At 44.6% G+C, this 13,897-nt stretch overlaps 1 protein-coding gene across 16 annotated transcripts in view; it reads right to left on the bottom strand.

Moving 5' to 3' along the window:
- The window catches only part of FOXP1 (forkhead box P1), a 385,680-nt gene that overhangs the window by 19,912 nt on the left and 351,871 nt on the right, over nucleotides 1-13,897 (bottom strand). For all 16 annotated transcript variants that reach the window (XM_075433280.1, XM_075433293.1, XM_075433294.1 and 13 more), the window contains 2 exons: nucleotides 13,550-13,637; nucleotides 7,489-7,572 (listed from right to left, as the gene is read on the bottom strand). In XM_075433280.1, the coding sequence (XP_075289395.1) occupies nucleotides 7,489-7,572; nucleotides 13,550-13,637 (172 nt within the window). The remainder of the gene's footprint in view (nucleotides 1-7,488; nucleotides 7,573-13,549; nucleotides 13,638-13,897) is intronic.

The following is a 13,897-nucleotide window of genomic DNA, read 5'->3' as shown; positions in this document are numbered from 1 at the left end:
AGGCAAGGCACATCACTCAGCTATGCGCCCAAACACCTCATGTTTATCCATAAGGCACTGTATTAAGTTTCCTGGTATGAAAGTAACCAGATAAGAAAACTCCCATTTAGCATCCCTCATATAAGTTAATAGCCACAAATAACATCTCTTTATAAAAATAACAGGATTTATCTGAAATAAAGGCAGTGGAAGATAAAGTGCTCTAACATTACAGCAGGGATACCAACACAAAAAGCCCGCTGCCCACAGAAAGGGCGCAGCTGAGGCACAGATGAATTGTGCTGGCTTTTCCCAAGCCAAGGGAAGCCCCAGCCACAAACGCCCAGCGCAGCCCGGTGCTGACGGCAGCTCAAGCACCGCTCCAAGGAAAGGAGGTGGTGAGCAGCAGCCCTGCAAACGCCCATCTTTCTGCGCAGGTGCTCACAAACGACGCTTCACCTTCCGGCGGGAAATATTTAATGCTCTGTGGTGAGGCCGGAGAGAGCGAAGCCAGCGAGGGATTGCGAAAGGCGGTGAAATACGAGTATTGATGTCCAGAGATGCCCGGTGCCAACAGCTGAACGCAACCTGGAGGTGAGCTCACCCTTCCAAACCCCTGCAGCGCCGGGCACGGCCGCCGCGAGCCCGGTCTGTTTGCTGACTGCCGTGATTTAAGGACACTGATTAGGGACACGTATACAGTAATGTCTCCCTGTTACCATCTATCCATCTATTGCATAAGATAAAAGGACCAGTGACGATAATAACAGTACAACTGACAGGTCTCACCATGAAATTATATCTACTGTATTTTATCTCAGTTTCTAAATGGACATTTTAACAGTCCAATAACTGCAAGCAAATCTGCATCAATTTTAAGCGCCCGTCTCCAGCGCAGGCTCGGCCGCGGGGCCCTCCTGTTGGAAAGATCACGGCTCGTGCTTCATCATTACAGCTCCAACTCCTCCATTTCAAAAGAGTCCCCTTCCTTTTTCAGTGGGTAGAAACTTCACATTTCATCTGTTTCTACTAGGAAATGGCGAGAAAGGCTCCACAAAGGTCAGCGTTCCCTGCTTAAAGAATCTGAATGGAGTTAAATTTCTTTTGGCTTTTCAGCGTAGGTAGCAACTAGGAATAAACAGAGAAGAGGACGAGCAAAGGGGGGGGGCTTTAACAGGCTTGACAAATGACACTGTGATTCACACCCACTGCTGGGCTGCCACTAATAAGCTACAGAGGAAGCAGCCAATCTCAGCTAATTACCAGATAAAATTGTATTGTAAGGACTCTAATTAGGAGATGCTTATGGAGGTGATCTAATGATTAAACGCTGCATCCGAGTGACCCCACCATCAATGTGCAGTGGTGCAAGATGTCACCGGAATATTTTGTAGAAACAGTAATTTTATTTCAAGGAGGGGAGGCAGTAATATTTGTAATAATGGCTATGAGGTAAACTAATTAAAAGACAGTTCCTAAAGGAAGACTGTGGCTTTGAGCAGCTGTGGCCGTTCCAAAACAAAGTGCCAAATCTCAACAGAGGAGCTGCAGTCAAGTGGAAAATTTCTGCCTGACCTCTGCTCTCGCTATTAATTTGCAGGAAAACTAATGACACATATACATATTCCCACAAAATTGTTCTAATTGCTAATTTGCCAAAGGAGCCCAGTTTCCAAATTAAACATGACTGCAGTCTGTGAGGGAAGAGAGAACAAAAAGCTGGAACGCAGCGAGTCTGCTGCGTTTCACCTCCGACGACCATTTGCGAGCCTGAACCAACAAGTTAATGAAACACGACCTTGTCGATCGCTGGCGAAGTTTTTCCCTTTTCCGTGTTTTATTTGATGACACTCTCCTCTCCCTGCCGGTGCTGTTACCAAAACACAAGCTCGGGTAAGGGAGGAGAGGGCTGTGCTCCCTCCGCAGACCTTTGCTGCTGCTTTCTTTGTTGCATCTATGGCGCGAAGGCTGAAAAATCAGTTGTGAATTAGAGCAGAATAACAAATTATGAATGGTGTTGGTTTTGTTGCCATCTTGCATTATTAACCTGAATGGTAAACTATTAAATCTTAATACTGGCGTCAATTAGAAGGGCGAAAGAGCCCGTGGATGACTGTGCAAGGGCAAAGATCAGGGAGGGACTGGGCTGGGAGGGTTTCTTTTACTGATGGAAACTCAACACAGTTTATCCCTGTTTGCATTTTCTATTTGAAAACAAGTTACTATGATTAGAAAAGTTGTTCGCACTGGTATTTTGAACGCAGCCTGTTTCCCACATACCGTAATTTTTTGGATGAGGTATCGCTGCTGTCAGAGGAGAGGGAGCCTATGTCCCAGAGTTCGCACTCCAACCAGCAAGAACTCTTGCACGGCAGTAAGGCACAACACGGACCACTCCCCAAGCACACCGGGCAGTACGGCCCTCACACCAAAGAGTTAAATGGTTTTGTAATGTTTGTATGGGGATGGGGGGAGGGAGGATTTCCTCCAGCCTTTAAAAAAAAAAAAAAAAACCAACAAAAAAACAAAACCCACCAAAAACCCCTAAAAACAAGAAGGGAAAAAAACCACAACAGAAAAACCACCAAACCCCACAAGTTTTAGGTCCTAAAATTCTGCAGATTGAATCACTGAACCTTGTTGGGTGCTTTGTAAAGTTTTGTTTTCCGAGAAGAGTTCCTCATACTGTTTTAACTTCATCATAAATGCCATAATGGTTTCAGCATTCAATATCCTGCTTAGAATTTTATTATTAACCTTCCCTTTCAAGAAATAGTCATGTCTACCTATTAAAGGTGAAGACTGAGTCATTTTCTTTTTTTTCTTTAGATATAAACAAGGCAGAGAGGTAAGCCTCTCCTTCACCCCGTAAAATAGATTTCCAGTAAGTGGTTCTCCCATTAGCGCTCAGTCTGATTTCTTTTTGTGTAAACATTTTACATGACAATAGTGACTGCACATAAAAAAAAAAAACCACCCTGAAACAGTTTTAGAAGGGGGGGAAAAAAATTTTCCAAGTGTCACGGTGGGGCCATACCCACCGCTGCAGGGCAGCGACTCCTCCGCGACGGATGCTGCCGCTCCGGTCCCAACTGCGGCCGAGGATTTATCCGCACCGAGTTCCTGGCACTGAAACACTCTGGAGCAGAGATTCCTTTTCTTGACACCGAGGGTGGGAGAGAAAGCCAACGCTGGGCCTAGAACTTCGTTAAACGCCGTGTCTTCCTCTCCCGTTACAGCCTGGACACATTAGTGCGTTAGATGCAGAGCCTGGCAGGCAGCAATCACTTAGCAGGTGTTGTTATTGGCAGGAATACTAAGGAAACCGAAGCTGAGGAGTGAGACTTAATGAAAACCAGTATATAAAAACAGCTTTTGTTGTGCTTGAGAATCGCTCTTTATTGCTGCGTATCGTTATTTTTTCAAACTATAAAGTACGGCTACAGCAGCTAAAATGCTCAGTCATTACCTCAACAGTTAAAAGACTTCTTTTTTTTAATGCTTTGTTATTACAGTTGCTAAAAACAGTATTTCAAAACAATCGTAACTGCTACAGTTAGGGTAAAAAAAAACATTAAAGAAGGGATATCTAACAGTGCATTTTATTTAAAGTGCCAAAAGTTTCTTTAAAAGTTTTCTGTCTATTTTTAAAAGACAGTTATAGCACCTAGAATGCAGAATTCTATGTTGGTTGATGCTTTTTCCTTTTCCTTCCCTTCCTATGAACTTCAACATAAGTTAATCCCCCTACAGAAAGCATATTTCTATTTACGCTGATCACTAACACCAATGAAAAGCAGCATGTGGGGAAGGTATCTTGACAACAAAACCAGAACGATGACTCTTGAGAAATTGTTGTTCTGGCTTTTGTGTTGTGGTTTGTTTTTTTTAATCTTGAAAAAAATTCACCTTACAAAAAAACATCTCAGCGTATTCCTTCACAGACAGCTTTGTTCTCACTTCATCCAGACCCTTCAGTCTCACCAAAACAACACACGCAGCAGCGACAGGAACAACTTTGCCTGCTCCCAGCGTTGGGAGATACTGCCATTTTCCTTTAAACTGCTGCACCATTGGGCATTTGAATTACGCAGCCACACATTTCTGAAGGTGGCACTGAGCACTGCCTCAGCTCCTGACGTGCCCTCCCTCCCCAGCCACCCTCCTGTCTGCCCAGCAGCTCCCCGGGAGCAGGAGAAGAGCTGCCCTTTGAGCAGACCAGGCATCGACAGCGACCTCCCCACGCCCGTACCTGTCTGCCAACGATTTAGGCCATCCACCGCTACATAATTCATCAGAAAGTGCTTAAATCTCATCAGCTTTAATAGGACTACAGAGCTTTATTGACTAGATGTCTTGGTGGACTGGTGTAGTCAAATGCACGGGCCGCTCCACCGCCCCCCACCAAGGTCAAAACTACTCCAAGGAGCTAAAGCCACCCGACGGTGGGGATGTGATGGATGGACGTGGCTAGAGTGGACAAGCAACCTCTCCCCGAAGCTGGGCGCGTTTTGAACTGATGCACAACCACCAAGAACCTGGCTGTGGTCCAACTGGTCCGAACTGGCCCAAAACCACCCGCTCAGCTACTACCTGAAGCCCAAAAGGCAAAGACGGTGCCAACGGTCAGCATGGATTACAAATGGCAAGGGGTTACCCACCAGTTCTACTTGCCAGTAACAAAACAGTTTAAAAAGCAAGCATTAAGATCCTTTAAGCAGAATAAAAACATTTCTTCAGTCATGAAACAGCTGTAATTTTCAATCCCAATTCACCGCTATGTTTGCATTCGCCACCGCGCTTTCCTTTAAATCACCGATGTACCGTAATACATTAATTCTAACACACACCTCGCATTAGTTATGTTGGCAAAAAAAATTAATTACTGGATATAAAGAATACTTTGCACTGCAATAATGGTCATCAGATCTTTTTACCAAAGTCCTATCCCACTGAGTTAAAAGGACTAGGGTCTAGCACGGTCTATGCAATGCCTGTGTATTTTTTTCACTAGGAAAGCACAATTTATGCAAAACACTATACCTCTACATTTTATAATTAATTTTCAAATGCTTCACCTATACATATTTTAATAATTTCTGATTTATCAGATGGTATCTGCAATAAATTTTTCTATATTTCAATAAATGAAAAGAAGGCAGTTTCAATCCAACAACAGAGTGCCACACAATATAGGCCTGTCAGGCACCAATTTTTACTTCTAACATGTAAGTTAAAGGATAAGGAATTTATAATGCTGCCTGTGAACGAAACCACTTTTCATACACAAATGTGATCTTTTTTTTTTCCAAAGGGTAATACAACAGTACATTTACATAAACTAATCCAAACAATCTATGTATTTGACAATGGCAAACCTCACACAGACTGCCTATTGTTGGTTTACATCTTGGAGTTCTTTATGTTGGCTTGTAACACTGCTCTAGCTGTCAAAGGTTTGACTTGGACTCTAAATAAATGGTTATAGAAGTGCTGTGCAGCGATATTGGACTTCTTTGCAAAAGAAAACCTGCTGTGTATGAATTCAAAAGCTATTAATTTTTCAGTCAAAAATATTCATGCCTATTTCTTTTAATAAAGAAACACTGTGCTGAGCAACTGAGAGATAATGTTGACTAGTGGTACAGAATTTTCAATAGAGCAGTTAAAAATAAATTTAGTAGGAGGTCCCCAACAAAGCTATAATTTTCCAGAATGTAAAACATTTTTAATACTAATCAAGACAGCCCTTTTCCCCCTGCGTTCACTTTTCCCCCCCCTCCTTTTTTTTTCCCCCGCTACTTTTCCCTGTTTATTAGCTGTTAACACTAATCTTCATGGCGACACCGCCTGGTATCTCCGTAGCCTACAACACCCGCCAAAGCCTCCTGCCCTCCGCGGCTGAGCATCGATCCCGAGCTGCCGTGCCAAACGCTGCTCGCCTTCTTCTGATTTCCTCCCTTTAGTTTTTAATCCTTCCTCCTGAGGGGCACCGCCGTCATGAAAGGCCTCAAGGCAGAGTGCTTTGAGACGCCCAGATTATTCCGCTGTTTTAATTTTTAATCCAGTAAGAGCTATAGAAACCAAACCTCCTCCCCATTCTGTTGGGCCTATGTACTTCGCCAACAATGCGCTGAAGCATTTGCATTCAGGCCGAGATGGATGCAGGGAACCAGAAGAATGCTATTTTTCTAGACACTGTAAGTAGTTTCTACTCTAGAGGGCTGGTATCCCCACTGGATCAAGCCAATTATCAGCATCTCAACAGCTTAAATGGAAGGGTTGACACCTACCACTCAACCCTCTCCAAGGCGGCACCGAAATTTCCCGTTGACTTTGACATCTGCTCCAGTGTTGTTGCATAGACTGCAATTTTCTGTCTAGTAGCCTCCCTATGCACTTCTGCAGCCATTTATTTCCAACTACATGGAAACTCAGAAATCCTTTTCTAGTAAAAATGGGTGCGCGAAGTGTTTAATGATTTTATGTTCTCTATCTCTGTAATGTGTTCTGTTTCAGACATTAATTTTGTCTACCAACTGCATCTTGGCAGGCTACCATATTTGCTGGGTTAATAGTCTGACTCCTTTTTATTTCTATCACCATAAATCACACATATATGGGTGTGTGTTTGCTTTATTTATAGAAAAAAAATCAGTCAAAACAGATAAACCAATACTTTGTCATTATGCTGCATCATTGCATATTGATTAAAATTGCTAGTACTAACTATAGATTGTCAACGCTCAATTAATTTTCACACAATGACTCAAAGCAAAATCAAATAAAGCCAGTGTACCTTTAAATCTTACAAATCTTAAAATCAAGAAGCAAAGCACTCTATTTTGAATAATCATTGGAAGCTCTGAGGAACATTTTCAGCGTTAAGAGATTGGGAGAAAACAACAGCTGAAGAAGAGTCATTTTGGTCAGGCAACGAGATGGCGGACGTGCCTGGGTTTGGGGGTACCCAGGAGTTACCTTGGGCTGCAAAGCTGCTTGCTGCCCCCACACCCCCTTCTTTAAAGGGCAATCTGGGGCGGAGAAGGTTTCCCTTCTCGGTTTCAACAGTGTAAAACCTGACACTGGGTAACCGCAAGTATCGCCAAAATGTGCAGCTAGAGTCTCTTCTACTGTAAATGTCTGTCAGACAGGGAGAAAGCAAAATAAATATACTAAATATAACTTAATTACCTCTCCTTCCTAACACGTCCTAAGATTTCATACAAGTCAGACTGATGCAAAGCGACTTACAGGCTAGCACACGAGGCCAGAAAGAGGCCCAGTGCCTCAGCTTTAGAGCAAAACTTCCCTCGAACTCCCTGAAGAGAGGAAGACGATGAAACCCGGGTGCCCGTGGCGGTGCCTCCTGCAAAGCAGCGCTTTGCAGCTCCTCACCGCGGCCGGCTCCGAAGCGGACCACGCTTTGCATGACACGCTCCGGTGGGGAACAGGAAAGCGAGGTTTGTTGTGAGGTTGTGTTTGCTTTCGGCACAGTTCGGTACTTACGGGCTGAGGGGTGGCTTTTGGTTCAGTTGACTTCACATGCAGGTGTGTCATCATGGCTTGCAGGCGTTCTTTATCTTTTGCAAGCTGAAAGGGGGAAAAAAATTCTCCGTTACTTGCACGAATAAAACCCAGCCTCTGCTTATTTCTAATTAAACAGCTGGCACCGAGGCACGAGACAGAAGAGTTTTATTGCTGAGTAGCTTAGAAATTGTATATGGTCTATTTGTGAGGTAAAGCTAACGCGTGGTGCTGGGTGTCACTATTTCCCAAGGCAAAATCCATTAGCCCTCAAGTGAGAAGAGCTAGACCTGCCGGCACCAAGAGCTTCACTCTAGCCCTGACAGCTAAAAGACAACAGTGAATCATGTTTATTAACCAGCCCCACTCTAGCTCAGGAGGTGCAGCAGAAAGCAAGCGAGTCAGCGGCTCCAGGATGTATTTGCTTCCCCTTTCAGACCAGAAAACAAGCGGCACAAATGGACCGTGGCTTTTGCGTCACGTACAGGCTTTGCGGCATGTGCAGCGAGCGCAGCGACAGCGGTGGTTAAACCACACGAGGCACCTCTGCGGGGCACAGCGGGCGGCCCCGGCGCGAGAAAACCTCCTGATTTTACTTGAGAAGCTGGCACAGCTCCTCAGCCAGCCACCCCGGGCTGCCAGGCTGGGAACCTGAGGGGGCACGAGCAGCAGTGCCAGTTGCCAGCATCCCTGCGGCACACACCTGAGGGCAGCAGGGTGGGAAAAGCTAATGGTGTCAGGAACCCCCCTCAGAGCCCTCATGCCAGGGCACCCAACGCCGCAGGACCGATGCTTTCATCCTTTCTCATCGGTCACATCATGCCCAAGAGTTGGGGCAAAGCTCCTGCTCTGGATGTCTCTGGCATTTTTCGGTTGAGATCTGCACCAGGCCACAGCCGGTGTCTCGGGATCACAGCGTACGCATCCTTGGCCAGGATTGCTTCCCAATGCGTTGAGAAGGCAGTGGCCAGACACTAAATCTCATTATTTTTGGAAACAAGAATTTTTTTGCATATGCAAATAGGACTTTTTCCAGCTGCTCTTCAAAAAAAATACAGTGGAAAGATATTCAGAAATAATACTAATGAAAAAGGTTATTAACCTACATGCCCAACATAAAGGCTCCAAGGAGTTGGATCAGGTTCTTACAAATGACAATTTTTGCAGAGCTGAGTTTTCGCTTTAGACAAGCCAGATTCCTGGTGCCAGGAAGAGAACTGTGCTCGAATTCCAGCTAAACTTTAAACAACCTGCCCACCTTATCACTGTCATCTGTTTGTAGCCGTAAAGTTGGGCTAAGTGTATATAAAAGGAGACTTGGTCATAAATCCCCCTTCATAACCCTACAGTCAAGGCTGTCTTCCTCTTCGCAGGGAGAGGGGTTTCTGACCATGCCAGAAAGGAGTCATGATGGGATAAAACTTGGCACACGGTTTTCCAAGACAGGAATGAAATAAAGGAAAAAACGGTGTCACCACTGCGTGCTCTGGAAATGCAAAAGCAAAATCACCGGGCTTTTCAAGCGGCTGCTCTTTTCTTGGTCAAAATCCTCAACGGCAAGAGAGAAAATCTGACACCTACAGCAGATCTCCTGCAATCTCCTCACCAGATCTGTGCTGGACTTCACAGAAGCGCCGAAGGGCAGCGACGGGCTCTTATCGTAGCGCTGCAGCAGAAACTTCTCCCTCTGAGAGCCCTCTGAGGACCTCTCCAGAGAAAGGAGAGGTCTCGCCCCTCAGCTGCCGTGCTTCACACAAAACAAATTCAAACCGAGACACAGCTGTACTCGCAGCGCGGCTCCGTTGCGCAATCTCTCGCTCGTAGCAGTCGCCGGGCACAAGGGCTGCTCGGCGGGGTCATCCGTGCGTTAAATTTTGGTCTGCAGGCTCCTGCAGCAGAACAACATCTTCTGGCCAAGATAAACAAGAGGCAGGCACCTGGAAGCTTCCTGCCCGCCCTGGGGCGGCGGCAGGGGGAAGGCACCCGGGCAGCGTGCGGCACACCCTGAGCGCTTCCTCCGGGCCCCCTCGGCGAGACGGAGCCCGCACCTCCGGGGTCCACGCTTGCCGTGTTTTCCCTCATCGTCTCCGCAATGCTTTTAACGCCGTTGCTGGTGGATGGAGGTTGTTAAAGATCCTCTCGACATTTCAGGCAGACGCACGCTTGCATTTTGTCATAGTCTAGGAATTCAAACACTCACCCAGTTAGGCAGGAGTCTAAATTATGAAAAATAGAGGTCTCTCAGTTTCAAAGCACTGAAGAGAAGTAAAAAAATTTGAAGAATTTCTTTAAACTGTTTTTCCCTTAGGTCAGGAAGCAGCAGTGATATAAAACTAGAATGTCACCAGTAGCCCCTCCGGTCAGCGGGGTCACACAAAAGAAGCCATCAGGGCTTGCTTGGCCACCGATGGGAGCAAATTCTCACTGGTGGCACTCACTGGAGTGCAGATGGTCCAGAAACGGGGATTGACAGTAGACTTGCTGGAAAATCCTCCTGATGTACTGGTAGAGTTTCGTGGGCAAGGACTGTTCTGCCATGTAGCAAAGGATCTGCTCTGTCCACGGGCTCTGAGGACTGTAATACAGTCCCACCTGAAGCCTCATTTTTTTTTCCTGTATCCATTTGGTGGGAGCTTGCAGATGGCCACCCAGTTCGTCATGATAAGCCTGATATTGTGAGATTTCTTGCTCCTTGGTGGGGTATGGCCATGATGTAGGTGCCTAACTGTGGTTCAACAGGAAACACCTCCAGAGCAAGGTACATGCTTCGCAAACTTGGACATCAAGACACATGCCTTGCCCCAGAGATGAAGTCCTAATGCTACACAGGTAGGAAAGGCAGGAGAGGAAAGGCACAGAAAGCGCAGGCCAGAAGGGGCTCAAGGCGAGGGGGCAACACGGGAGTCTGGCGACCAAGGAGCAAGAGAGGAGAAGGCATTAGGCACAGATGATGGAGAAATTGCACAGGAGGAAATACAGACAGAAAAGAATGGCAAGGAGCAGGAATGTGAGAATGGAAACCCAGTGAGGGCATCGAACAGGAGCAACATGGCCACATCAACAGGAAGGGGAGATCACCTCAGCAGCAGGATTTTGGACAGACCAAGGACAAAGGAGAAGAAAGCCAGTCACGGGCAATGCAAGAGACAACCAACATATAGCCTCCTCCCTCCCGTTACGTGCCCAGTTAGGCTGTGCACTAGAAATGTTTAGGATCCACTTTTCAAGACTGTCAATGGACGCTTCAGGAGAACAGGCCCAAGCAGTGCTTTCACTACACTGACAATGGCCAGCTATCTTCACGTCCTCCCATCAGGAGATACTTTTTTAAACTTATTATAGTCTTCTTGCTGTCCTGAAAATGTTTTTCCACTCCAAGGTTGCACTGCTAAATAGATGTCCTATTCCAGCTAAGATCTAGCTAAGGATTGGGATACGTCCCTGTGTTTGTGTTTTACCCAGCAGCCCAATTCTCACTATTTATAATGGCAACAAATGATCATGTCAAGATGGTCTAAACAAAGTGAAAGATGAGAAGACTTCTACCTTGTCTGTGATATTTTAAGTATGTTTGTGATGGAAATGTTGAGACCAAAGCTTCGAAATACTTCTGCAAAGGGGCATTTGCAATCGAACACAAAACAGATCTGACCTGTTTTTTCAAAAAGTTCATTTAAAAACTACTTTCTTTAAAAGACATTACACTTATCTCTGTCTACGACACTGATGAAACTATTGTGCATAGAATACTTAAGAGCATAAAGAAAAAGAGAAAGGCTTGCATTTGGGTCCATCACACTGAAACCCTGAAGTACATCCCCCAGATGGAATAAATATGTTAAATTCTACCCCTGTCTTGATGGGGTTGTGCATGCACGAAACGGTCTGACATTTAGATCTTGCCATGGTGTTGGACCCGGCACAGCATGTGACACTTCACAGCTCCACTGGAAGGCAAAGCTTCTCGTCAGAGCTGAACACTGCAGGTCAACTGGGAAAGGCCATGGGTCCCTCTTCTACCGAGCTCACAAAACTCCCAACAGTTGGCCACAGGCCTTGTGGGTGCCACTCTGCTGGTAACTGCTCCTCTGTGGGACTATCAGATCGATGGCCTTAGTCCAACTGCTCCTGCTCCAACACGCTGGGTGCAGCAGACCACGGCATTAAAAATCCTGCTGTTGGGTCAGGCTTCTGTTTTATTATGGTTCTGTACAAAAACAGGTCACAGCCAGCCAAACTAGGCAATGGGGGACAAACTGTCGTACATATTTAGGCATTTTTGGTTTGTTTTTTTAAAGTATCAGAGGACTAAGGAGAAGGAGAAGAGGGAAGTTACAGGTGCATTTCAGAAGCAGGACCGCTCTCCTCCTCCACCTGTCCTTGCTGGCCAATGCATAGATGGTCTCACTCTGCTATGAACATCCCTGTCTAAATCAAGCCTCCAGTTCACCCTATCTGCTGTGCTAGTATGATTGTTAGAAACAAATCCAGAACTTCTTGGCCCTGACACCACTCTGAAATGACGTCCTTGTCTTGGGGACCTCCTGCTGCCTCCCCATGCAACGACTCTAAGCTACGAGCTATTCCCCAGCACTGACGGGGTGTGAAGCTGTAACCATTAGTCGCTTTCAACCATTAGTAGAATGCAACACTGATAAATATTTCAAAAATATTGTCAAGGGCTTATGGAGAGGTGGTAACCAAGTATCACCACTGTCCTGCCCAACTGTTAACACAGGGCATCCTCCCGTAGTTCCAGGCACAGCCATTCCCAGCAACTGCAGGAGAGAAGGATTAATGCTTTTCACGCTGACTGTAACTGAAGAATCCAGATTTACCTTCAGCCTGAATATTACTGCATTTTGGCAAAAGATTATCTCGCATCTCAGTTTACCAGGAAGACTGCACTTTGTTTTTTTCCCCTAATTCCTGAGAAACTTGTTAAAATAACAGACCATTTCTCATAACATTTTCTGCAAGACTCTGACATTTTATAACTGAGAGTTTGATTTTTATAAAACTTGTACTAAAATAGTTTATATTGCTTCAGCTAATAGTGAAAGAGTGTCCTGACCAGTATGTCCCTGAAAGTAAAATTCAGGAAATATCTATGAAAGAAAAAGGGTAATTTGTAAGATAAGAAGATAAAAGGCATTTTTTTAAAATGCTTATCTTGAAAAGTAACAACAAGAAGTTTAAGTGTGTTTTTGCTGATTTTTCTCTCCAACTATTTGAAGCTATAAATGACTTAACTCAGTAAAATTCCAAATGTAATTATCTTCTGTACTTAGCCCAAGGCTTTCCATATATCTCTACACTGCTGTCTTGCATACAAAATAGGTTTTTCAATAGCTAGTAACTATATAATGTACAACATTGTTTTAATTTCCCCTTCTTTGCTAACCTCTTGCCTACAGACGGACACACTGTCAAAGCCACCCAGCCAGAGCAGCGCGGTGCAGGGAGACAGAAAGGACTCAGAAGCATTCGGAAAGGCAGTTACACAAACAGGTCACACCTTTGCATCGCATTCAATACATTCCAATTTACCCTCTTTTGACACTTTTAAAAAACTCATTTGCTACAAATGGCCAAAAATAATAATAGTAGTAGTAGTAATAATAATAATAATAATACTACATGGAGAGTGTTAGTATATGAGAGACCACCAAACAAGCCAGGTCATGCAGCGTTTTGAAATAAACATCAACCATTTCCCCCGTGTATCAACAACTCTAAATGAAGGGGACCACATTCCGCTCGCCCCCCTCCGCACCCCCCGGGTGAGTATCAAAAGCATTAGATACATACTGATGGCTTTCCAATCAGTCAGCCTGTTTAAGTTTCCTATTTCTTTTCAAGTTACGGTTTAGAAAAGAGGAAATGAAGCTGCAGTTTCTTTTGACGGTTTTTAGAACTACTACAAGAAGGTTTTGAAAGCTGGTTTTCAATCATAGGGGGAAAAGCAGAACTCATTTTTTATTGCTGTCGAGAATTGGATTTGATTAATACTGAGGTAATATTAAAATAAATTTTATTTTACCTGTAGCTCTAACTGCTGTACAACCTGCATTTGTACTCTACATTGGGCTGTACTTCTATCATCCAGCGCATGCTCACTGTTGAGATGTCTGTAACAATACACAGAAAATCATTAAGTGAAATGGATAAACAAAAAGGAAAAAGTAGTTACCAGGATGAATAAGCAATCTGAATGTTATCCAGCAGGTCTTCATCAATATCTGAGATTTTTAAGATTATTTTAAAATTTTTTTCCTCTGTCCTGCTTTGGCTTATGCATCTTCCCATCACTTATTAAATCTTAAGCACATTTTTTCAGAAGAAGGCTCATTTGTATGTAAGAGAAATTCTGCAGAACAGTTGTTTTTCC

Source organism: Opisthocomus hoazin, chromosome 11 (assembly GCF_030867145.1).
Source record: "Opisthocomus hoazin isolate bOpiHoa1 chromosome 11, bOpiHoa1.hap1, whole genome shotgun sequence".
Classification (NCBI taxonomy): domain Eukaryota; kingdom Metazoa; phylum Chordata; class Aves; order Opisthocomiformes; family Opisthocomidae; genus Opisthocomus; species Opisthocomus hoazin.
The sequence above is the reverse complement of the archived record's forward strand: the minus strand, read 5'-3'. Positions and strand labels throughout refer to the sequence as shown.